Raw genomic sequence first — 25452 nt, 5'->3', positions numbered from 1 at the left:
ATTACTTCAATTAATTACACTCCTTCTATAGAGAGTGCTTTGCATGGCCGTGTTTAATCAACTAGACGCTCCAGCAGGTCCTGCAACAACTAACTGGGGGGGGTTTGTGCCTCACAGAGCATTCTGGGGGATGAATTAAGTGACATAAGAAGTTAAATATCAAAGCAGACATGGTGTGGACATCAATCTCGTCTATGGCAAATGTAAAAGTGGGCGGGCAAAGGAAAGAAGTAGAGAATCCATAGGCTATCAGGTTCTCCAACAGAATAATCTGACACCAGAGGCCATCCGTCACATGTCTGAAATTAAAGGAACTCCGATTATGAGGATGTCTTCAGAGGCCGGATGATCTCCAAGAAGAGAGAGTGTTCCTGTGCAGTCCGACCCACCAATGGGGACATCCATGTTGGTGGCCACAAACAAACATCTTTATATAAATCCGTCTTAATTAATGAATTAGTTTGGACCGCTAAGCCGATCATATGTGCTGCGGCGATATGTTGCCACTCCACAAATCTTTCTCTGGTCATATTTACATCGCACCGTAACATATTACACAAATAAATACAGCCACTAAACAATCAGTGCTTCAACTGATATGGATTATCCCGGCTCCTTTCATCAATGGGAACTTCTCCATATGCGTGTCAATCATTCTTCACCCTGCTGCTGTGAGTTAGGCAAACGGTTCAGTGTCTCTGACGCCGTCTGAAGAGTTTTCTACTGTACGTGTCGGACAACTTGAGATTTCTCCACATGTACATACTCTTGGCGTCCAGCTGGGCCCGGTACTTGGTGAAGCCTTTGAGTCTGACCCTCTCCCCCAGCAGATGCAGGAACTCCTCCAGTGCAGGACCAGCCGATTCATTGTTGTACATCTCCTCCTCGCCGCTCTGGCCCGCCATGCAGTACATCACCCCCACTTTCCGCTGGAAACTCAACTATTGAGAGAACATAGATTGTTGCAATGAAAATATGGGGGGGGCGCACGCATATTACCGTGTAGAAATCATGTCGGAGTAACCATGTTGACATTTCAGGGCGAACTCATGTTGGCATTTTAAGAATAAGCACCGTGGGTTGTTCTGCAGTGATCGCGCTGCCATTTTCCAGAGAAATCATGTTGACATTTTCAGAGGTTCAGCTTTTGATGATTGCGTCAGGGTGCATGAGTATCAAAGAGCTTGTTCTGTATTATTCTCATTTATTAAAGGTGTGTCTGTGTGTTATCACATTGTGGAGATTGTCCTTCCTTTTGGGGCAAAATAGAGTTTGTGTGTGTGTGTGTGTGTGTGTGTGTGTGTGTGCGGGGGCTGATATGTGAGGGTGTTTCTCCACTTCAATCCCACATAATGGTCTGTGGGAGTGAATGGGTAAATTCAGTATAAACAATATACATTAATAATAAATAATTCTGCTTCACAATAAGACATCCCCCTGTGGGAAAAACACCACCTACACATTAAATGATTCATAAAACATAAAAGGGAAATTCATTTTAATGTCAAGGAAGCTATATGAAGTATGAAGTATGCTGAATGGATTGTAATTTTTCCGAATGATGATGACAGCTAGAAGTTTAAGTAATATTGTCTTTTTATTAAATCCATAGCAGTAAATGAAAATAGAGATTTCTGCCAATATGAGCAATCAAAAGATTAAATCAAAGTCACCGAGCACACACTCACCCCCTGCTCGTCCAGCTTCATTAGCTGCTCAGTGACCTTTGGCGTGTTGAGTGCGAGGCGCAGGCAGTGGACGTTGAGCTCAGGCACCAGGTACTCCAGCACCTCTTTGAGGGGCAAGCCCCGAGCTAGTCCGTGCTTGGATGTGGAAGGTACTGCATCTTCCAGGATGGAGCCCCTCAGGGTATTCAGCTGGAGACGGCACAAGCAGAGGGTGAAGGAAAAGATTATTGGGAAATACAAGGATTGATTCCTTGAGTTTGACATGTACAGTCTTTACTGTTGTCAAATTAGTTTTCCTTCAGCTAGAGTAAATCATATTTTTGGTGACCCGCATTGTCTCTACAGCAGTTGTGTGGTTCCACCGTTAAAGATTAAAATATCTTAAAATACTTTTTCCAACAAGGTTATATACATTGCTCGTACTGCGTCCTTATCTATGTTCTCTCCCGACACCTAAATCTATCAGCACCTTCAACTTGTGCTCCTTCCTTGAACCTGCACCATGGTGCGAGCTACTAATACACTTTAAACTAAAGTATTTTATAAGCATGCACATTTTTAGGATAATGGACTACTTACAAACTTATAATTTCTTCCTACAAAATCCGGGATAATAATTGGTTGTGCCAGACTGCGTTCACTGCTAATGTGGGCAAACTGTCTGCCTTGGAATGCGTGTAGGTTTTGCTGCTGTAGTTTTCAACAAGAATACTTTTAGGCTCGAGGCGAACGCGAGGAGGACACCCATGAATAAGTCAAGAGGACTGTGAAAGGACCAGGACTTAAATATTCATCAAGAACAAAAAACACAGCTGGATAGCGTAGCGGTCGCAAGGCTGTGTGTCCTCACTTAGCGTTCAGTACACAACACCCTCAAGTTTAAACAAACTGAAGAGACGTGCGCTTACATAAGAGGACAATGGCTGTCATTTTTTGTACAGACTGGACGTCTCTCTTTAACATCTGCACATCCCACTCGCTCCCACAAAGGCACACATGTATCTGAACCAGAACAGAAATAGCAATAAGAGAGAACCGGAGTCAGGAGAAAGGGAAATGCAGCTCAGTCGGTTGTGCGTCATCCCAAGTGATTGTAAGGGCTATTGCTCATGGCGCTCCTCAATGCAAGAGCAATGCTTTTCCTTCTCCACTAGAAGACTGTTGCTGCTATTATAGTCTCATTTAGCTGTGAAATGGCACAGCTCAGTCCTTCACAGATGAAGGCTGACAAAGATGGTAGGTGGGCGTTCAGCTCAGAGAATGAGGACATGGATCTCTGGCTCGAGTGTCTATAGGAGGGGATGACAGCAAAGCCTCGAGGTGTTCACACAAGATTTCCGATCTCTGCGTACTGTAGACTTTGTAAAAAAATTAATATATATATATATATATATATGAAACACATTAACTATTTGAGGTGGTGTTAAGGAATGGAGGTCTAAGGTCTCAAGCCAAGTCTGACAACCTTGCATTGAAGCTTTTCTAATGTCTCCCTCCAACCGTGTTTTTCAATCAGCAAGGCGATTATATGTTACGCCTACACAATTTCAACTCATAAGAGCTTCTCAGTCACATTACTCAGGACAGAGCGTATGAAATACTGACACATTTCTGAACATGAACGTTCATGGCGGCAGAGAGAAAAGCTACAAATACAGTATGTGCTGGTGAATGAACATCACATTACACAACAATCAACCAATCAAGCTAGTAAGAAAACATATTTATATATGTGTGTGTGTGTATATATATATATACACACACAGAATTTCATATAAAATATTATGCATTTCTAACGATAAATAAATATAATAAATAAATATAATTTTTTGACTCAGTTGAAAAAAGTCCTCCAGTTCTCATTTCAAATACGTAATATTTTATATGACGGATTTATGCCAAAAATTCAGCATTTTTAATGCACAGAGAACAAAACGCTGTTCAATGGTTCAACCAGACTGACAATTGAAAGATAAGAGAGCGACAAACAATTTATCTACCCAAATTAATTAAGACCCCCAAATGTATCATTGTGGTTTAATAATGATGGTAATGGTTTTAATAATTGTCCCGTGCGCTTTTCTGGTCAGGAAAACTAATTAAAAACCAAAGAGCATTTGGAGGGGAAATGGTGACAAGATTCCTCCCCTGGCATGCAACATTGTGGGCGCATCAACTAAACGCAAGTTTGCATAATGTAAATCTTCTTTCTTTTGAGGCCAAAGCCATTTAAAATGTCAATACATCGATATCTGAATGACCCTCTCACCATCTCTGTTAAAATATCACTATTGAAGAAAGGAAGCAACATTTCAGCATCACAGGAGACTCCAAAGTTCATGTGTCCATTTCAATGTACCTCACTGGTTCTGAAGATGACCCTGTAGTTATATTGCTGGCCATGCTCCTTGTGTTCATCCAATTTCTCCCTCCTCAGACTCACTGCTACTGGGCCCAGGTTCTCATCGACCCCCAGATAGTTCCAGTGTTCTAGGGGAGAGGAGGAATGAGGTTTGAGGAAGGGATGGACGGATAAGGAAAAATGTGAACGAGAGAAAGAAATTACAGAAGGGAAATCAAAATGGGATATTAAAAAGGACGGCTTTGCCACTTTACTCGTCTCACGAGGGAAGGATGTAAAACCCGATTAAAAAATGAACTCCTCCACTATTTGCTTAAATAAAGGATGCAGCATATGCATTAAGAATTAATCTTTTGCCAATTGTCGAAAAAACGGTCGAAGCCAAGGCGTTAGTTAGCAGAAAATTGGCATTTTCTCTGCCAATAACTGCGAGACAGTTTTTTAAAATCATAATAAAGCATTTAAGAAAGAAAACCTAGAAACTAGACCTATGGATCTCGAAAAGCCCAAATTAAAACGGTCCTATTTTGCTCACCTCTGAGGTAGAAGAACTTTCGGTAGTAATAGGTGCCGAGGTCCACGTGTTCCACGATGTAACGTTTGGACCGGTCAGCGTGTTGACTTGGCCCGTCCTTGGCGGCCTCCAGCACTGCCACACCAGCGTTGGTAAAGTTAGTAGTGAGGGTGGCATCCAAAGGTCCGTCCTCTGTACTGCCTGAAGAACTGGTTGAGATCCCACCACTACCAATGCTGCCCGGCTGGGAGATGAAGGACAAGGAAAAGTAAACAGAGTAAGCCGACAGCCATATTATTCATTTACTCTTTACTGCATCTTCCAAATGCAATCAACTTTTAAGTTTTCTTCCAACTTGGTGTTGAAAATGGCTAAAAAGTTCAAGAATGAATATTGCAAATGGCATTCTTGAGATAAAGACTGAAGAGCATGGAAATCTTTATTTTTTTTAAATGAAGACAAATAACCATAACCATATACACGTATGTATATTTTTGTATCTAATTATCACATTCTTGCACAAGACACACCTGTTTAGCAGACGAGATGTTCCTCTCCCCCTCTCCCCCGATCTCGTTCCTGAAACAAGGGCAGCTGAGCACCAGGTCATTGCTCTTATCGCCGGGGTCCAAGGCAGGGTTGGTACCGTGTCCTCCCATCCCCTCCTTGCTCAGCTCCTCTTGTGAGCCACAGGGCGACCCATCCACTCCACTCTGATTGGAGGCGAGGGAGGAAGTGGCCGAAGCGGAGGCGGCGGCAGCTGCCGAGGCTCCGGTAGTGGTGTTCTTGCGTTTCGACCCAGACTGCCGACTGTGGATTATCTCATTGAGGTCAAAGAGTAGAGACTGGACATCAAAATGGGCAAAGCCTTTTTGACAACCCCATGGTTTGGGAGGGGGACCACCGTCATCCCCCTTTCCCCCGTCTTCAGCATCTGAGCCAGCTCTCGATGTGTCACCTTCCACCTTCACACTACGCAGCTTACGGAATATTGATTCTCCACCCGTCTCCGACTTTGACCTCCTCTTCAAGTGCTTCTCTCGCTCCTTCAGCCGACTGGCAGGACTTCCTCTGACTGGACCTAAAGCTCCATCTGGCAGGTCCAGTGCGGCCAGTTGTTTAGTTGGGGCCACGGTAAGTAGCTCCGTTAGCTTCTCTGGAGCTGGGCTCCGTTGATCGGGGGCCTCGGAGGACTGGTATCCTTTTAGCATGTCAAAGAAGCTCTCACCTGAAACACCATGTTTATCTATGGATGAAGTGCTGCCATACTCGCGGTGCATGGGTGTCCACCCGGAGAAAGACCAGCCCTCATTGCCATCCACATCCAGCTCACTGATTGTTATGTCACTGTTACTGCGCTGGCGGATGCGCCTCATGCCTTTGCGAGGTGAGCCCAGATAGCCATCGGGTGACAGAAAGCGGTTGTCCTTTCCCTTGCTCTGCATCTTGTTTTTTAGTGTGTTGTGGATGTTCCGCAGCATTGATGAGTCCTGTGGGCTTATCAGGTGGCCCAGCTTGGCCGACAGATTGCTGTGGGCTGTGACAGCTGACACTCCTCCTCCTCCTCCTCCACTGCCACTACTACCACTGCCACCACTTCCTCCTCCTCCACCTGATCCCCCTCCACCAAGTCTTTCTCTATCACCACTCCCGGATCCTGAAGAGCTGGTGGTGTTGGAAGAGCTGGGTGAGTCCGATTCCACAGTAATGTGCCAGACACCCCCTCCTCCCCCATCCTTCCTCGGGGGCCAATCGGCCACGCGAGCTCGAACCCCCATCTTGGGGACGCCAGGGTTGGTGCCGGTGGTGGTTGAAGAGGAGATGTGGGTGCTCTCACTGCGTGGTGGTGGTGCCCCTCCATTGGGCAGTCGCAGGCGGCGGGTATAGAACTCATCAGAAGCTGGCACTGAGCCCCCAACCGAGCGCTCTGTCTGAGAACGCTTCAGACTGGTCATGATGGAGATGGGAAAGGGTGTGGGGAGGGGAGATGGGAGGGAAAGGTAGGGATGAGTTGCTGATGGATTTAGATTAGGGTCAACATAATGCCCACAGAGAAGTAACGAGAGAGTCTCACGGATACATTTGGTGCTGCAGAAAGAGCAAAGAAAAAGACAAAAAGGAATAGGGTTTATTGTTAATAAACAATAGTCAACAACAGATTCAAATCAATGGTCTCCAAGAAATGGAATGGTAGCATGTACAGGAAGTGGGTAGAATTTCACAAACACCCCAAGCTTATGAGTTGTTGCACATTTGGCAGGCTTAACCTTCACAAATCAAATACTGAGTGCTAAAAAGGTTAAATATATCTTACAAAGAACATTAAACATTGTCTCTCACCATTCCAGTTCAAGACCTTAAGTTTATATTCTATTTATTTTTAAAAAGGCAGTAAAAACGCAATACCTTTCCACAGCTGGAGCTTGAAAAGAATCGTGTTGATGGTGAACTTTTGACTGGTCTCTAAAAAGTCGTCCGCATCGCAACCAAAGAACTCGATTCAGTCTGAATGGGACCAACTCAGCAACTGAGAAACAGTACGAGGAGAAAGGAGAGAGAAATCAAGTTAGGGAACATCCACATGTTCTACAGCATCACGTCTTACCTTCATTTCAGATACTCCAAGAGACACCATTACAAAGTAAGCAATGGGAAAACTACTGACTGTGGGTCAGTGGCTAGCATGTCCGTCTTTTAATCAGGGGGTTGTTGGTTCAATCCCTAGTCGATGTGTCCTTGAGCAAGACACTTATTTCTGAATTTCTCCCTGTAGCTGCGTCTACGGTGTAAGAATGTAACATGATTGTAAGTCGATTTGGATAAAAGCGTCAGCTAAAATGACAATATAATATCTGTGAAATGTATAATAATATGGCTTGCATAATTAGTATCGTCATGAAGATAAACCTACAAATTGATCATGAATTCAGATGAACATCTGAGAAGTTGAAATGGGAAAAGCTGCTGGAATCAGACACCACGGTAAAGAGCGCTGTGTTCTGAAGAAGAGGGATGTGTTGCTTCTCTTCCTGTGTCGTTTACCCTCCCTGCCTGAAGGTGCTGCTGTTCTGTGCTGTTTTTTCTCTCGCGTGATCATTAGGGTGGTAAGCGGTCCATATTTTCTCTTTGTTTTAAGAGAAGGGAGCTGTATTTTTAATGATTGGTTTGTTTGTTGTTTTGGGCCAGACTCACCCTGACTCTATCGACACTTTAGAATAAATCAGGAGTGTGGACTGGGTGGCAATAGCACGCGTTATTGGGAGTGGGGGAAAGAGGGGATCCCTGTGTTATGCTTCTCCCAGGTGTGCCCAGGCTGGGCACAACACATTAATAAGAAAACTGTAGGAAGCCAAAAAACAAAAATCACCAGGGCTTGTCATTTTGGACTACTAAGACTACTAATCTTTAACAGAAAACTATGTTTACAAACAGGGAACCAATCAGTGTTTATGATTCACCAGGAGGGTCCAAGACCTGGTTTCATCAGGGAACTGTAGAAGCCAGCATTGTTCTGCCTCTTACCCATATCAGCAAATACATGTTAAGATATCATGAGCCTTTGCATCATTGGTTGAGACGATCTCACAAATTCAGAAATGTGTGATGTGGTTGTTGAAGTATTCTTTTCACGAGGCCACATCATTTATTGCTGTCAGGTGATATACTCCAGTATCATATAATTGAAAACCAAGGCTTCAAGATTTAGTGTGTGTTACCTTCAAGATGAGGTTTGTGTCTTTAAGAATTTTCTTCATAACATCAAGGATCCATGACACACACTAACACCTTGGTGTTAAAGACCTTCAACAGCCGACACACTGGAATATCCCCTGATGGGCTGGATAGATTCATTTAAATTAGAAGCATACATACAAAATCACCAACTGAACCACAAACGCCATCCGTAGCCATTAATATGAAGAAAGACTTCAACCTGCTTGTGTTTGCCTGCTGGCTGGTCCATTATGGTGCACTACCTCTCTCCTCCACACTTTGTATCACCATGGAGATGAGGACTTTTACAGTACATGTTTCAGTGTGTGTGTGTGTGTGTTTCCTTACCAGATACCCGTAACACATCGCTGTTGAGTAATTATTACTGCTTTAAGAATCACGAACAGACTGTCAGATGACACCCAAAGATATCCCATAAGACAAAACCATCTGCCCGGATCAATGCTGCATGCTGTCTGAGAAAATGGATTTTGCAAAATGGGTGAACTGGCCTTTTTAATATCTGAGGTGCTTTGTCGGAGCATTCTGCAGCTTTGTGAACATTACTCACGACACTACAGTGTGTCCTCCACTGACGCCGCGTGTGAGTGGTTCAGATGTTTGCAGCATGACCACCGAGTCTGGGCTGTGGATCGGCTTCCAACACACCAGTGTTTAAAGTCCAATAGGGAGAAACTCAAAAGTGTTAGTGAGCATGTGTATGTGTGTGTGTGTGTGTGTGTGTGACTCAGAAACTGGGAACACTTTTGATGTGCTAAAATTGGCTTTTAAGTTGTCAATTGAAGATTATATTCTAAAAACTGTATTTAAAGTACTGTAACTTCATCAAGATAACAAGCAGCCATGTGAGTTTGTTCAACGGGTGTTCTAGTAGAACAGACGTACAATCAACTGGGCTGGAGACAAATGAAACTTTCAATTCACTCTCAAAAGATATCGTGAATTGAGCATCTTAAAGGGCATAAATATAGTTGAGCCTCATTAGAAGGGATTTCCTCAATGCCAGCAACATTAATTATACTCGTCAAATTTTACTTCTCCGCAAATATAAAAAAATCTGAAGAAACCAATGTACCACTCTTTTCTAAACTCATTTAATTAGACTCAAATCCCCTCCAATGGACTCAATAGGATTAGGCAATACAAATATGGTATCGTGTTAAAAGAAGCATAAACACAAAAGAAAATGGTGTGTTGTGATGGTTTCTTTTACATCACATATTGTGAATGACAATTTGTTCCGTGACATGCAGATATTTTGGTCCCTGTCACTACGGGCACAATTTGGAAATTCCTGTAGCGACTATTTAGGGTACATGAACAAAAAACCTGCAGTACTAAACTACCTAAGCTTTATGGAGAGCTAGAAACTCTTTTCTTAGTTTCTTTTCTAGACTTTCTTATCAGGTTGTTTCACTGATAGTAGCCCGGGTTGTACAACTGGCGTGCTCACAACCAATCAGAAGCCTCACCGCAATACAATGCACATAACATTACAGACAAACACCGACTTTACAGCGGATTTCAAGTGTCTTCATGTTGAAAAAGAACGGCAAAAATTCCCCACAAACAATTCAGACGAGAAGAAATAAATTTATATTGTTTCTATTAAGACCCACAAAAAAGTACAGTACACAAGTACTGTCACATCGCAGCAACACTGCATTGCCCTCCACCAAGTGAAGGAAATCGTACTCAAGAAGTGTATCCCAAATAACTACAGAGTGCCTTTTCCTCGCTCCGTTGAGGACTTGTTCGCACTATTTAATGAGCGCTGAGGAGATGCTGTACGTTCGGTAAGGAGACTGGGAATTGAAACGAATGAATGTGGCATAGCGTGCCTTCACGCAGTCACAGAGGACCAATTACACTGACAGATGCTCATGACCTTTGGCAGTGTTGAAACGAGGTTGATTCCTGAGATATGGAGCATCACTGCTCAACGGCACAAAGTGCTGCCAAGGTCGTCTTCTGACCGTTTCCAGAGGGACCAACTTGCACCTATAGATATTGGTGGACCATAAACACAACATTACCAAATCATGTAAGCGTTGTTCAATATCCTATCAGGCCTAGGATATTAGAGAAATACACTTTTATACACAGATATACATTAAAGTTAAACAAATCTTGTGATTCATAGGAGAGTGAGTTTAATGGGCAATTCTACACGGATGGAGATTGTGCTATAATATGGCAGATGGGATGACACAAACTGTAGTTTGACCAACTCAAGACTGCTAAAGTGTCATAAAAACAGTTTTGAACGACTGTAGAAAATTGCACGATGAAGGGATCACTTATCAATATGAAAAGGGTAAATTATTACAGTGACCAACAACTCTTATGTTGCATTGTTTCAAGACAGTCTTTGAATTTCCAAACAAGAAAGACATTTTAAACTTAATGCTGTCCTGGATCATCTGTAAAGCACTTCAAGAGCAGCATTGGTTGTGTTGAATTAATAAGCAGTTCTTTATTTCTGGAGGAATTTCCTTGAAACAACAGTTCCAGATATAGCTAATTTAATGTCATTATCAATTTATGATGTTGAATGTCTAGAATTCATCGAAAAGCAAACAAACCAGTTGTGCCTGTTCAACTGACCTGCTGTGCTCGAGCTACCAGACTCCAGGCTTTGCTAGCAACTGGAGTTAATCATTTCAAGTGTACCATCTAAATAACCTTTTTATTCTCGTTACAATTAGAAACAAATTACAGTCTTTTCCAGGAACCCTCCTGTGAATTTACTGCTGCATTTTTATGAAAAGCTAAGAAACTATAGGAAGAAAAAAAAGTGTGAAATATTTTTTAGGAGCAATAAATGAGAACATGTATTAATTCACTGATGAGTACAATGCAATGAGGGTGCCACATTCTTGATACTATGGTGATATAAAGAAATGTAAATGATATTGCACTTATTTGAAACGCCTTTGGCTTCTCCAGTCGAAGGTTGTTGTTGTCAAGCAGCACAGGCGTGCCAGTACGGACACTGTGTGACTATGAATCTGCTCCAGCGCAGTCATATCATTAGTCATAACCACCTGAACATTAAGGCGCACACGAGCTGACTGACGACTGAAAGAGGCGAGTGCTGAAAAAATAAAAAATAAAGTCACAGAAAGACTCTTGAAGATGAAGATACTGTGAGCGAGAGTGCGTGTGTGCGTGAGTATAACTCAAGTTCAAATACTGAAACTGTATATCCTCCATTTCTTCTTTCCAGTCTCAGAAATACTGTAATTTGGAAATGGTATAATCAGACAATTTCAGCGTGAATTAATGTTCGGTATTCATTAATCAGCCTGTATTGTGGCTAAAGAAAGAAGGTAGTTTCCCCAGGCCTGTGTTTAGCGAAGATCTCCAACTTGCAATCACAGAGCAGATATTAAATGACAGAAGTGTGGAGGCAGGAGGCAAACAAAAAAAAGTAAGTTGGAGGGCCCAAGAAAAAAATAATCTAAAAGCTTGTGTCAATTGTGCCGTTTGTATTTGACGTGACCTAATCTGTGTGGATTATACGCCTGTTTCCAGGCGGACCTCCTCACCCAGCCGACTGGTGAGTCGAGTCACTTTGTTTGTTTTTTTGTAAAACCAGACAAAAACAAAAAGAGTTTGAGAACCCAAAACCCTCTAAGGAGACAAACAAGGCGAACCAAAAGCTTTTGGACATAGAGAAAATAAATAATAGAATAGAAGGACTCACTCAGGTGTAAAATCAAAAAGAGATCTCTATTCATAGATGGCTGAGGGTACCGTAGTATTTGGGCAAATTTCAGTTAAAAATAATCAGAGTGAGACACCGACTCAAACTTCGACAGCAAGTCTTGTCAAACACCCGTTTCGAAGATGCCGCTGGGCACATTTGTGAACGTTAGGGCAACAAAAACAGTTAGTCGTGCATCTGTTTACGAGGAGGTGTAGATAGCCTGAAGACGACCAAAACATAGGACACATTCCAGATTATGACCCAGGTTATGACTTCAGAGCGTCTCTTCCACAAAAATACTGAAACAAAAGGAGACAGATGATGAGAAATGTTGCATTACATTATTATTTTCTCACCCATGTCATCTTTCCCAGAATCAGTGGTTTAAACTTTGTTTGGAAAGCATTCAACTCTCGTCATATTCAAATATAAACTATACGCATGAAGTTTAAAGGTAGTAATGAGAATTTAACATGTTCTCTGGGAATTGCAATTTACAAATTCATAAGCAATGACTGCTCTACCCCAACGACGGACATTTAAACTAACGGCAGGCATTTCAAACCTCCCGCGTGTCAAAATGCATGAGCAGTGGCCCGGTGTTCTTAAATGCTCCTCAGACGTTTGAAAGACACACAGCTTTGCCGCTCGGCTTGTCTGAGTGTGGCTGAGGAACCGGCAGGCCAAGACACACAGGACAGATAAGAAAGACTAAAATAAATCAAACTCTTTGATTGTTGACGGGCAGTCAAACGTGTTTGAGTTTCAGCTCGGAGCATTTCAAAGGGAAATTGTAATTGTGTGGAAAGATAAACGTGCGTTGCTGTTCTTTCTCCCTCTACTGGGGTCTCCTCTCTGGTTCGCTGAGACGGGAAAAAGGGGCTTTTTAAGCGTGAACTGAAGTCTGCCGATGTTGTCTTTTTCTCTCGAGTGTGAAATTTGCGGAGGCGTTCTACGGCGTACACACCCCTCTCCCCGGCGAGCAGAGTGAAGAGAGGAGCGAAGACATGAGTGATGGGAGAGGACTAAGGCTGTGTGCTTCAGCAAGAGTTCAAATGTAGAGCTGGACCTTGATAGTGGAAGTTATTATGTTTGCTTTGGTTCCAGGTACCATAAAGGTTTTAAACAAAAATATTTAAATATCATTAACGAGATGTAAAGAATATCCCTTTATACTGAGCAGGATGTCTCTCGTGATACATTTTTATTTCAAATGCCTGAAACAGCAGCTCGTAGTATTGGGCTGCTCTACAGCATTGAGTTACAGAGAGCTGCAGTCAAGTGAATGGCTTTAGTTGGAAGTGTTTTTTGACTCATTACCCAAACAGATGTTCCCAAACAGATGTTTTTGAAGCACTGAGTCACAAATAATGAATATATCATTTCCATTTAGCAACTCGTTTCTTTTAATTTCGCCACGACTCATTGAGATGCTCTTTGTTGCATTTAGTCAGAGCTAGCGCATGCTTTATGAAAATGTTAAATATTCTTACCTTGCCAACAACAAAACATAAAATGCTCTCCTTTGACTGGATTTCTGGATCTCTTGTAAACACTAAGCCCCTGAAAAGAAGAAGGAAAAAAACTTGAATGTTTTTTTAGGATACACCTCAAACTGTTTAATCTTGGCTAAATAAAGTATATATTCTATTTAGAATCATCAACGACGTGAAGAGGCAGAATATCCATCAACTGACAGTCAAATTTGCTCTCGGTTGATTGCATACAGTATGAACTATGTGTGTTTGGGGAAGTCATTGCAAATGACAGTCTATAAAAAAGGAACTATAGATGGCATAGATGGATTCCTATATTTCCTTTTCATTGTAATGTTCTTCCTCAGATCACATTGAAGTCTTTTATGCCGTTTCCAGAAAACAGAAAATATATTACTTCCTGGATAAATGTCTTTGCCGTACATTACACGCCCGTACCAGTTTATTAGGTACACCTAGTTTAAACCAATGCAAATGCCCAGCAATAAAACCTAAGTTATAATGTTATTTATTTTGATTTAACTTTGTTAAACATTGTTGTTTTGGAGACGTCTGTGGTGCTGTTGCCTTATAACAAGACTTTTGTAGTATGTTGTCCACCCCCTTTATCGTAAGGGCAGACTGAAGTCCTGTAAAAAGACAATATACCACAACAAAGCAATTTAAAAAGCAAAATCTTTCCGTGCCACTCGTGTTTTTACTTTTTTTGTAAAATATATTTGCTCTGACCTTAAAAGAAAATATTGTTTGTATTGCTAGCTTGTTAGCTCGAGAACACAACGGTGTCGATGCTTTTAGGTGTCATATGTCAGTGAACTTGCGAACATGCTGTTTGAACACCCCTCTTGATAACAGCTGCTATGATGATGCTCTTTACGATGGGGAAAAGAAGAGGTAGGAGTGATTATAGGACATGGGGGGGGGGGGGGGGGGGCAGGTCTACAGTGTGCAGCATCGACACAAATAGCTATGGCCTTCTCACACCCCTTACGTGCAAGTGTGTCCATATTTGTACCGTTGCCACAAAGAAACGGCTCAAAACCAGTGATTATCATACCAGCACACTGAGAGTATGTAGCAACAAGTAGTTTACCACAACTTCACATGTATGACTGCTTATTCTGCTCGAGAATGTCGTTCAATCAAAGCCACAAACCATTTACACAGCAAGACAACAACACGCGTTTCACCCTCACACACACACACCCACACACTTCCTGGCCTACCTTCGTCTCAGGGGTCTAACACTCCCGTTTGCTCTCCTCTGTACCTCCATGAAGCAATGGGTTATTTTTCTCTAATCATTATAAATCCACATTCCTTCATCAAGTTAAAGCAAATATGATGATGTACACATGTGAAATACATCAAGCGCAATCAAATCAAACAAAGATTGAAAAATAAATATATCCAGCTGTTTAAATAACAGGAATACCAGTCCAGTAATCCAATAACCTTGGTATTACATATTATGGGGGTGACCATGTTTGTATAATACTGACATTGTGTCTGACATTCTGCCAATTTTGAAGTGCGGCTGATCACTAACCCAACACAACCTACATGAACTCCATCTGTGATGATGACGAGTCGCAACAACCTAGAGCTGAACAGGCTTAAGACTGTGGAGATGACAGTGGACTTCAGGAGGAGCCCCCCAGCACTGCCCCCCCTCTCCATACTCAATAACACTGTGTTGGCTGTGGAATCCTTCAGGTTTCTGGGATGCACAATCTCCCGGAACCTGAAGTGGGAACCTAATGTCAACAAAATCATCAAGAAGGCCCAGCAGAGGATGTACTTCCTGCGCCAGCTTAGGAAGTACAACCTGCCTCAGGAGCTGCTGACCATGTTCTACACCGCAGTTATAGAGTCTGTTCTGTGCACTTCAATCACTGTCTGGTTTGGATCGGCCACCAAACTGGATCAGAACCGACTCCAACGGACAGTCAGGTCTGCAGAGAAGATCATCGGTGCCAACCTGCCCACCATCCAAGACCTGTACACCTCCAGTCAGGAAACGGGCAGGAAAAATCACTGCAGACTCCTCCCACCCCGGACACAAACTATTTAAACTCCTCCCCTCTGGCAGACGCTACAGATCACTGTTCGCCAAAACCTCGAGACACAAAAACAGTTTCTTCCCCCTCGCCGTCTCACTACTCAACAATAACCCACTGGAGCATATATATTTATCCCTGCACTTCTCGCACTCTCCACTTCTTCTGGCACTACTGTTTCACAGCTACTGTATATAGCCATTCCTCTTGTATATACTTTAAGTCACTTTCTAAAACTTCTTAGACCGTTGCACTGTTTTGCACTGTTTGTTCTGTACTGCACTGTTTGTTTTGTTTGTTCTGTATTGTACTGTGTTGAAATGTATATTTTGTGTAAGCACTGAGAGAAACTTTACCTAGTCAAATTCCTTGTTTGTGCAAACTTACTTGGCCAATAAAACTGATTCTGATAACTACTGTGCTCTTCACCATCACGGTTGCTTTAAACCATTCACACAAGAGGAATCTGGGTCGCATGAGCTGTCGAGTTAGCGCCATTCAGCCAATTGTCTTACTGCCGGATTGATTCATTATTTATGGAAAAGCAGATAGGATTTAGGGAGGGTGGGGGGTTGCTTGGTAGATGAGTAGAGGGATTTTCCCTTCAGGTTAATCTGTTATTTATAAATTATAAAGGTGACTATGTTACCTATCTACCTACCATTCAAAGATTACATTTGAATCGTGCATCTTTGAGATGATGCATTTTCTTGAACATGTTCACCTGGGACGGAGCACATCATCAGGGAGCTTCCATTGATCTTCCCAAAAACACTACAAACACAGATCGCTCCACAGTTGGGCTGCCGTGGTTGATTTGAGCATAAAGTATTTCACTGCTCCGATGTGGAAGAAAGAAACTGGTCCCACTGGTGATGCAAGGTCCTCTTTGATCTCATCAACATTCAATCGGGTTGGCCTCTGCAGCCCTGAGTTTACAGTACACACGGTGCAGGTCCGGTTTGACTTGTTAAGATGGTCGGATATTGCGCCGCGCTCATTTTCATGTCATTCTGCCGAGGAAACCCCATCTGTTAAAAAACACAATTAGTTCAGGCTTACTATAAGCCTATGAGTCGGACAGGTGGCAACTGAATGGACTGATGAAGCGCAACAAAAGTTCAAAAGGTTATTGTAGCACACCAGTGAACATAAAACTACTTCGCCACTAATATTTTTCTTGACTACAATAAGAGGTTTCCGTCATTGGTCCCAAACTGTAATAATGATGCACGGTTCTGGTATTCAGGTCAAATGTTCATTATACAATACAACTGCCGGTATGACGCATCTCATTACTTTCTCTTAAGTCTTTTGGTGCCTGCTGATTTTCTGAGGACATGCTTGATTTTCTTTTCAGAAAAATAAAAAATGATATGGTGCGAATTGGAGGTTGCCGTGCCGTTTATACGTTGTACTTCCCTACATTTTTCAAACTTGGATATTTAACTGACGAGTACCTGTATATTGTGTTCTGGTTTTCAGCCTATGAAGCCATGCTGCCAACCATTGCTCCTGCTACATACTTCCTGTCTTTAATCTCACTGTTGCTTTCCGATATGAGGATATCGCCATGTATTACAATAGCTGCAATACCTAAACTAAACCCAAGAGGGACACAACAGTAGGAGGAAAAGGCTAATGGGGTAATCTAAGAACAAGTTATTTAAGTCGCTGTATTTTCAGACCTGAAAAGGTTGCATTTCTTTCCCTGAAACACCTCGGCACTAGCTGACATTTACTGCAAAATGAATGCCATCACACCGTTCACTCTTGGGTGTCTCCGTAAGACAATAAATAACTAAACAGCAGAACACACACACACACACACACACACACACACACACACACACACACACACACACACACACACACACACACACACACACACACACACACACACACACACACACACACACACACACACACACACACACACACACACACACACACACACACACACACACACACACACACACATTCCAATTAATTTAATCAAGCTGCAGGCACCATGATTGAAGGATACTGTTCAGGCTCCTCTATCAGTTGCTGTGTGCATGTCACGAACTCGATGCTCAGTATTGGTATTATTTTGAACCACTTACCATTTAATAAAGATGTATTTTTGGCTGCAGATACTAGCTTATGAGCTAATGAAACTAAGGAATAAGATTACTTCAGCATCATGTTCAGTACATGTTCTGACACAAGCAAAAAGAAGCCAGCCAGTCAGAGGGAAGTGGTCAGCGATTAAGATGGAAGATGGCAGACAAATAGCTTTGGGGAATCCTCTGAACTACGATTGGGGAGTTCAATGCCTCAATGCTAAACTGTTGAACGTTTATGAAAGGGGTCATTTTTCCCCACCTCTACTTGCTCGGGCTACTGTATACATCTGTAAGCTGGCCTGTCTTCAGCACTGAGGTGGCATTGTAAAAATGAAACCAAGAATTAGGTAAAACATGGTTTTATATTTAGCCAATCAGAAAGGAATCAGTCTTCATCCATTCAATGATATCAAATAGAATAAAATGTCATTAAAATAGTAACACGCACTCGGCGAATGGCTGTCAGCTGGTCTCAGACAGCAACCACGAAGCCGCTTGGTCCTCTGCAGGAGCCACCTCCGCACCAGCACCAAGAGCCCTCTAATCTCTGCCAATCAGATGACGCCAAACAGCCATTTGTTGTCGAATTGGGCATCAGTACACGCCCCCCTCCCATTCCAACAGCCATTGCGGACCCTGGCAAAATGCTGACAACATAGCAAAAGCAGGCACAGCAGTAATGGTGACAGAAATAGCAGAGTGGTGAATAACAGACAAACAGAACTGCTGTGCAATTAACGTGGCGGCTCGGGGCTGATGTACTGTAGAGAGATTCACAAAAAGGGAGGAAAGAGAGGGCGTTGGGGGAGAGGAGATATGAACGGAATTTAAGAGACGCAAACACAACAGGAGAGCAAACTAAACTATAGTCCCGTCATTAAAATATCTAGTGTAAATAAGATATAACGCGGGGTACATTTTCATTCACAAGATAATAAATCCTGGGAGTAAATGAGGATGTCTTGTTATCCGTTGCCTCACAGGAGGGGCGACTTGTGACGCCGCGGAGAGAAAGCCATCGATTACAGCCATCAGGAAAGAGCTGCTGATTTCCAAAATGGCGCTGCTCTGCGTGGGCTGGAACAGCACTGCGGTAAGGAGAGGAGTGCGTGGGACTGAGAACTGAACGCAGCTCACTCTTCAATACTTGTGTATGTGTGACGATGTGCGCGAGAAGACGGAGGAGGATAGACAGACGGAAACATGGACAGCAGCGGCGAAATGACACGCATGAAAAATGAAATGTAAGAAGGGGAAATATGAATGAAGTCAGAGGAGTAACAGATTCCCACCGAGCTCAACATGCACATTAGAAACAGATTGCATCTAAAAATGCATCTTGTTTCTCAAAACATTTCCCTTTACAATTTACACTTGAAATGATCAAAAGGCTCAAGATGGAAATGACACGGTTTTACAAAATGTTAATTATATTTTGGCGTTTGATGTTTACATCTTTGCTCTAGATTTGACTGAACTAATGTCACTCAAAACTAACCAAAACACTGGCAATGAGGAAGCTCTGGGGTAGATAATGACAATAAATCCAAAACAATATTTAAAGTCATATCTTCATAGTTTTAAAACAACAGCACTACTAAAAGCCTGTCTTGAGCAACAAGGTTCGACAGCAAATTAATGCAATTATATCAGAGGAGGGAAAGACAAAGTGGAACTAATATCAAAATGTCCGTTCATACATTGCAATAAGGCGTTTATGAAGTAAAAGTTCAAACACGTGGCTGTAATGTGCAGTGGATGTATAGTAGGGATTCAAGAGAAACCCTGTTCCTTCCTGTCCCACACAGCCAAGAAAGCCGTTTCACATTCCAATAGGAAACCCATCTCGGCCACTTCCTGCTTCCTATGAGGAAGTGACAGGTCAGACGGGGAATGGGTGAGCCAGTCACACTCGTGATTGAAGTCTGGAGTGAAATGCAAGAAAGAGAATGAAATCCCTTTCAAACTGGTTCGACAATATCTTGATAAACATCAGATTATCTGTGGTGTGTTGACACTCCTCTGCTGTTTGTACACACGCTCTGCCTCCATCAAGACGACCTGCAGCTGCCACGACTCAGATTATACCAACGCAAGAGGCCGAGTGTGGCGCCTCCATGCAGGTGATTTTGTTCACGGTTTTGAGATGCTCCTGCTTACTGCTGCCAACATTTCCATACTACCCGTTTGTTTAAATCCCTGCGTATTACTGCAGACAGTTACCTGCTGATATCGCATGAATAATTTACTACACTTTTTAAAGATTCTAAAAGAGCTTTTTTGATAAATCCCCCAGACTCGAATTAGTGTCGGACGTCACAAGTCTGCCTTCTATTTTGAAGCACTTGGTGACATCTGCATGTGCCAACTGTATGAATAAACATTAAGGAGAGGAGGAAAACGTTAAGACTGGGTGTACATGCTTGGCAGGTTTTACTGCCACACAAACCAGTTATATTGCAACACCACAAGGTTTGTCACCAGCACAGAACAACCAAAGTTTTTTTGCTTTAACATTTCCTCTTTTTATTCTTCTTTTGTGCTCAGTAATTATTAGTGACTGAGATAATTATGTCATGCATCTTTAAACAACTCCCCAAGAGAACATTTTGGCATGGCACGCTGTACGCCTTAATTTAACAGGAGCGAACAATAATATTGAGAGTCCTTTCTTTCAGAACGACTGCTTGTAAAGGTTGTAAAAAAGTACCATGTATTGTTCTAATGATGCACCAATTAGACACACTCCAGCTGTTCATGTAAATTAATATTCTTACTGTGCCTATTTCTTCAGAACAATATGAAAACATTCAGATTATCTGTAGAGCCACCCAAAACAAGCACCCATATCTGTAACATTACAGAAAAAAACGTGAGCCCAAAATCTTCTAGCTTGACCAAAGCCTGGAAAGAAACTATGGACTATGGATATAATTCTTCTGTCTTTCCGGCCGTGCCACAGCCATTATGCAGAAGACAACCACGTGGTGTTGGTGAGAATAACATCCGACTCTACAAGAAAAATCCATTTACTGAAATTGACACAGGGCAGCAGTGACCGATGGTTACTCAGGCCATCCTCCAAACCTACACACTGCTCACAGACCCTGTGGCAGCAAGGACTAAATTGCAGTTATTGGGGCTCCTGTCGACTGGTAGGAAGAGGGTTTTTGCCCAATTATAGGGAGAACGGGATGAACAGGATAGGGCCGGCCTCGAGAATAGCCCTAATGAGGACGCGGTATGATTGCTGTGTGACACGGGCTCATTTGTGCCCACAGCGAGCAGATTCGATTGGTAGAGGAAACCAGAGTGAAGAGGCAGGGAGAGCGACAGAGAAGGATAGGGAGATTTAATAGAAGTGAGAAGGAGTGATTCCTCACTCAGTGTGAGAGCATGTGGGAGGAGATGAGATGCTGAGACTGAAAGTGGGAAAGAGAGAGAGATAGATACAGAATGTAAGTGTGTAGTCAGTCCACAGAGTCAATTATTCTCTCCCTTTTCTTTCCAGCCGTCCATCCATCCGATACAAACACAGCTGACAGAGGCAGCGCTGGGGGAACCATCCGTAATGATGCAAGCCCTCAAAGTCCAGTCTCGCTGGGTGCAAACGCATCCAAGCCTGTAATACAACAAACTCTACTTTGTCACGGCTACGCAGCATTTAATGGAGGCAGAACAAAACCTGGAAAAACCAGGGCAGCCATGTGACAGGAAGGGAAGGCTCTGCTCAGAGAGAGTGCATTTCTATTCAGACAACAGTTAATGGGCTTGTGTGGACGTAGCGGTCCATCGTAACAGACTGAATGCAGAGGTCGTACATACACATACACAATCAAAGTAAAATGCAACCCTCCTGTGAGAAATACGACCATTAATGGTACTTTTCCTCAATCACTGTGGGTCGATACCATACCGACACTCATCGACCCTCGATGGTTTCTTCTTAAAAAGGTGCACGATTTGAAATTTGGAGCATTTCTATTGCTTCTCGGAGACTCGACGTCATGGGCGAGCCAGACAGGCATGGTAGCCGACGGTGCGAACAACGCGACGGTGAAAATTCTGACGGCTAACGGTGTGTACCTGAGGGTGAACTTGAGGGCGTGTGTTACGATCCCATGCGCTGTCAGTCAGGACATTATTATCAGCTGTACCCAGCGTATGAGTGCAGTGCGGCGGCCGATCAGAAAGGCACGCTAGCGTGCAATAACATGTCCATGGGGCACACGTGTCAACAAAGCAAGGAGCAGCTCCGATTACAACACAGAGGGACAGCGCCCAGGTAGGCATCACTCCAATATATCTTTATATTTTAATGTTAAGAAAGTTAAAAACAGCTCCTTTAACTGAGAGGGAATTACATTTTTCCCATTGCGGTGCCCCCCCCCCCATTTCAATATTAAAATAAAAGAATCATAAATTAAGCTCTCAATATATTTCTTCCAATTTCTATTATCCATACCTCCTCCCCGGTGTGAGTTTCAGTTGCTCTCCAGCGCTGGAAGTGGGCCACAGCTACGCCGTTCTGGCACTTCAGCGTTATACTTTTTGGCGTCCTATACCATTTTCATCTGCGCCCTCCGTTGCCCTCTCCATATCAGGTTATTTGGATGATTCATAAGGGCAAAGTGCCAGCGTGTTTGCACCACGCCTCATTAGCCACATGAACAGAAAAACAATGCTGAGAGCATCTGGATGGGCCAATAGACGCAGCTCGGCACAGAGAAGACAGAGGAGGGAACGAGAGCACATTTATTTGTGGGCAAATACACTTAAGGAGAAATGCTATAAGTTTTCTTAACCTGCCCTGTGATTTGCCAGAGCAAATACTGCTAAGCCTAAGGCTCTAATATCTGTAAATAATTGAACGATTATTTAACTATCGCACGTTTTGTCTTCAAGCTTTTGGAAGCTTATCCAGAGTAGCCTTTAAATAAAAAGGTACACAATTATGTCAAATTGTTTAACTTTAAGTGTAAAACCGTAAGGTTTTCTTGGGTGGGGGGCCCCGTAAATCCAATATCCCTCGTATATTTTATTCATGTTAATATTAAGATGGTGTTTTAATTCTGCTGCACAATATGTTCAAGCATCCTGACGGACTCTGCTTCTAAAACATTAATGAATATATGACACCCTGTGGGTCTGGCCGATGCTGATTCCGGGATATCGGCATCCTAAAATATATTATAGTGATATCATAGGCTACAAATAATACAGGAAAGCACTTTTTACGTATGAACACTAAGTTCATGTATTGCCCATGTATATTAATAGAACTATAACATCACAACTGATTAGGCCTGTAATAGTGTAACATGCTTCAAGAAACAATCAATGAATAGAAATTAGTAGCAAGAGATTGCAGATTCCAGCCGGTACACACTAACATGTGAATAAGGGGAGTACTGGCACTTCTTCCCCCCCCCCCCCCCCACTTAAAGCACTCCTCTTCACACCATCTCTCATTCCTGGTCTTTTCACTCTCACTCCCATACTTGTGTGAACATAGTGGTGTGTGTGTGTGTGTGTGTAGCAGCATTTCTGGCTGGAAGAGGTGAGAGAGGGAAAGAAACATAGAAAAGCATTTACTGGAACAAAACATGCCGTTTCTGTCTCATCGATAAGGGCCGCCTACTCACCATATTTTATCTCTAAACAGACTATTTTACAATCTATATTATTTCTAATATTTTAAAAAGTATATCAAATTATTTTCCCTATGTCTCTTGTACCGAATTACTAGCGGAAATCAAAACATTATCCTTTGGCATTTCTGCCACCCGACTGAACTGCGAGTTGCTAGACCACCACCTGTCAAGTGTAAGTTAGTGGGCGGGGCATTTCACTTTTAAATGCTGGGAAAGACCCATCGATTTGACTGTGGACAATATAAATAAATATAAATAACACATTCACAATCAAATGAGTGATAATCAACAAATCCTCGATACATAAAATGGGTGATGAGTCAAATTGTATCCTCAATAGAAAAAAAACTAAAACTAATAATAGCCAACAAATTAATGTTTATAGAATAAAATGTGAAGAGAGTAGAATTAAATGGCTGGACATTTGTTTAGAGAAAATAAAAGGGAAGCCTGTCGTTAAAAACATAACCTACCAAATATCTATCATTAGCACATTTTTCACCAAAGGTGGCAACGATAACAAACTAAAGTTGGTCTTCTTTATGAAGTTCAGTGGTCCATAAGTGCAACAGAAGAACAAAAATCTTGACAAAACAAATAGTACGTGATGAACAGAACCACCCTACGGACCACAGACCCTCAAACTGAGAAAGTTGGATACTCACTGAGGATCCCAGTGTCTTGTCCAGGCCAGTGGACTCCAGCCGATACAGTCTGAAGGCTGCCAGGTGACCCTGAAAGATAGATTGATATTGTTTTGTATTAAGAATAATGTACATATTTTAAAACGCAATCATTTTTTAATATCGTTCTCTTCTTCACAAAGATCAGGGAACAAAACTCCCAGGTGGCCGCTTCTGATTTTCAACCCACGCCGACGGTCTCTACATTTTCTTAAAATGACAGTTGACTGGCGGCAGTTTATTTCCATGTTTTTATAGTTCCCACAACTCCAACAGAGTGAGACATCTTCTCTGAAGCTCGTCATTTCAGGTCAACAAGAGTCTCAGGCTTAATCTTAATCTCCACAATCAGACTTTGAGGCGCGCTCCCGCAAAATCCGTGAGGGTTTAGTTCTGTCCCGCTGTCAAATCGTGGAGTGTTTGCGGGTTCTCTAGCAGACATGTTGAGCCCTTTACGAACCTTTTCCGCAAGTCGGCATTAGATGCAGACCTTTCCGAAGGGCATTACCTACAATTCATAATGGGACGCTAAACACCGGAAACCAGTGGAACCATGGAGATGTGTAAAACAAGTGTGTAAAAAGGTAAACACATGTGTGTTCAACCTGAAAAAATGAACTCAGAAACATTAAGGATTAAAGATGGACCATATAAACACATGAAATCAGAAGATATTTATTTATCAAATATTTTATTTGGTCAAAAACACATTAATTGATTATTTGAAGTGACCTCTCAATTTGTGAGGAAAGAGCCTGGAAGACGTTCAAACGCCAATAATTGTACATCATATTTCGTGATCATTCTTGCCATGGTAACATATTAGTTGCAGCAAAGTGCTTTCTCCTTCGAAGTAACACCACTTCCAACCCGTACAGCCTCTCCTACTCATCAAGGCGACGCCAGCAAGTCTTTGAGTGTTGGGGGTTGAAGGCTTTAGGGGGGACATTGGGATTGGGCTTCGTCGTCGTTAATTTTTCATTCATATTCTCTAAACAGTTTCGAACCACGACCTTCAGTATGTGGATAAAATAGTTTGTAAACTTAGCACGCTAATTAATGATTATTTTCTTAATTAAACGTAACTTGAACAGCAGCTGAACAATTAATCAATTGTCAAGATTGTTGAGTTAATTTTCTGGCTCTGAACTATAAAATCCAGCTGAGATGACGTATTATAATGCTAACCGGTACTGTGCACACCAAAACATATTCTCACATTCATCAAGACAAAACCTCTCAAATACCAGAAGTCAGAATTTGGTTTTGGTTCCAGTGATACCTCCTCATTGAGAGACTAGTTTGTATCCGATACCCTTCTATAGAAAGCTAGAACAACAACAACAGAGTCCTGAGTGAAAAAAGGAGGATGAGACAGAGGCAACAGGAGCCTTGGATTTCTAAAATGCTAATGTTGAACTGTGCACAAGTTAATGATAG

At 42.4% G+C, this 25452-nt stretch overlaps 1 protein-coding gene across 4 annotated transcripts in view; it reads right to left on the bottom strand.

Moving 5' to 3' along the window:
• sipa1l1 (signal-induced proliferation-associated 1 like 1) overlaps window positions 1-25452 on the bottom strand; it is an 80037-nt gene that overhangs the window by 25681 nt on the left and 28904 nt on the right. For 3 of the 4 annotated variants that reach the window (XM_056427652.1, XM_056427656.1, XM_056427654.1), the window contains 8 exons: window positions 23995-24063; window positions 13505-13574; window positions 6971-7091; window positions 5095-6652; window positions 4586-4808; window positions 4048-4178; window positions 1689-1877; window positions 767-941 (listed from right to left, as the gene is read on the bottom strand). In XM_056427652.1, the coding sequence (XP_056283627.1) occupies window positions 767-941; window positions 1689-1877; window positions 4048-4178; window positions 4586-4808; window positions 5095-6652; window positions 6971-7091; window positions 13505-13523 (2416 nt within the window). In that variant the 5' untranslated portion in view covers window positions 13524-13574; window positions 23995-24063. The remainder of the gene's footprint in view (window positions 1-766; window positions 942-1688; window positions 1878-4047; window positions 4179-4585; window positions 4809-5094; window positions 6653-6970; window positions 7092-13504; window positions 13575-23994; window positions 24064-25452) is intronic. The other variant, XM_056427655.1, reaches the window with a different exon arrangement.

This window comes from Pseudoliparis swirei, chromosome 12, assembly GCF_029220125.1.
Source record: "Pseudoliparis swirei isolate HS2019 ecotype Mariana Trench chromosome 12, NWPU_hadal_v1, whole genome shotgun sequence".
Taxonomy (NCBI): Eukaryota; Metazoa; Chordata; class Actinopteri; order Perciformes; family Liparidae; genus Pseudoliparis; species Pseudoliparis swirei.
This window is presented reverse-complemented; position numbering and strand designations above follow the sequence as displayed.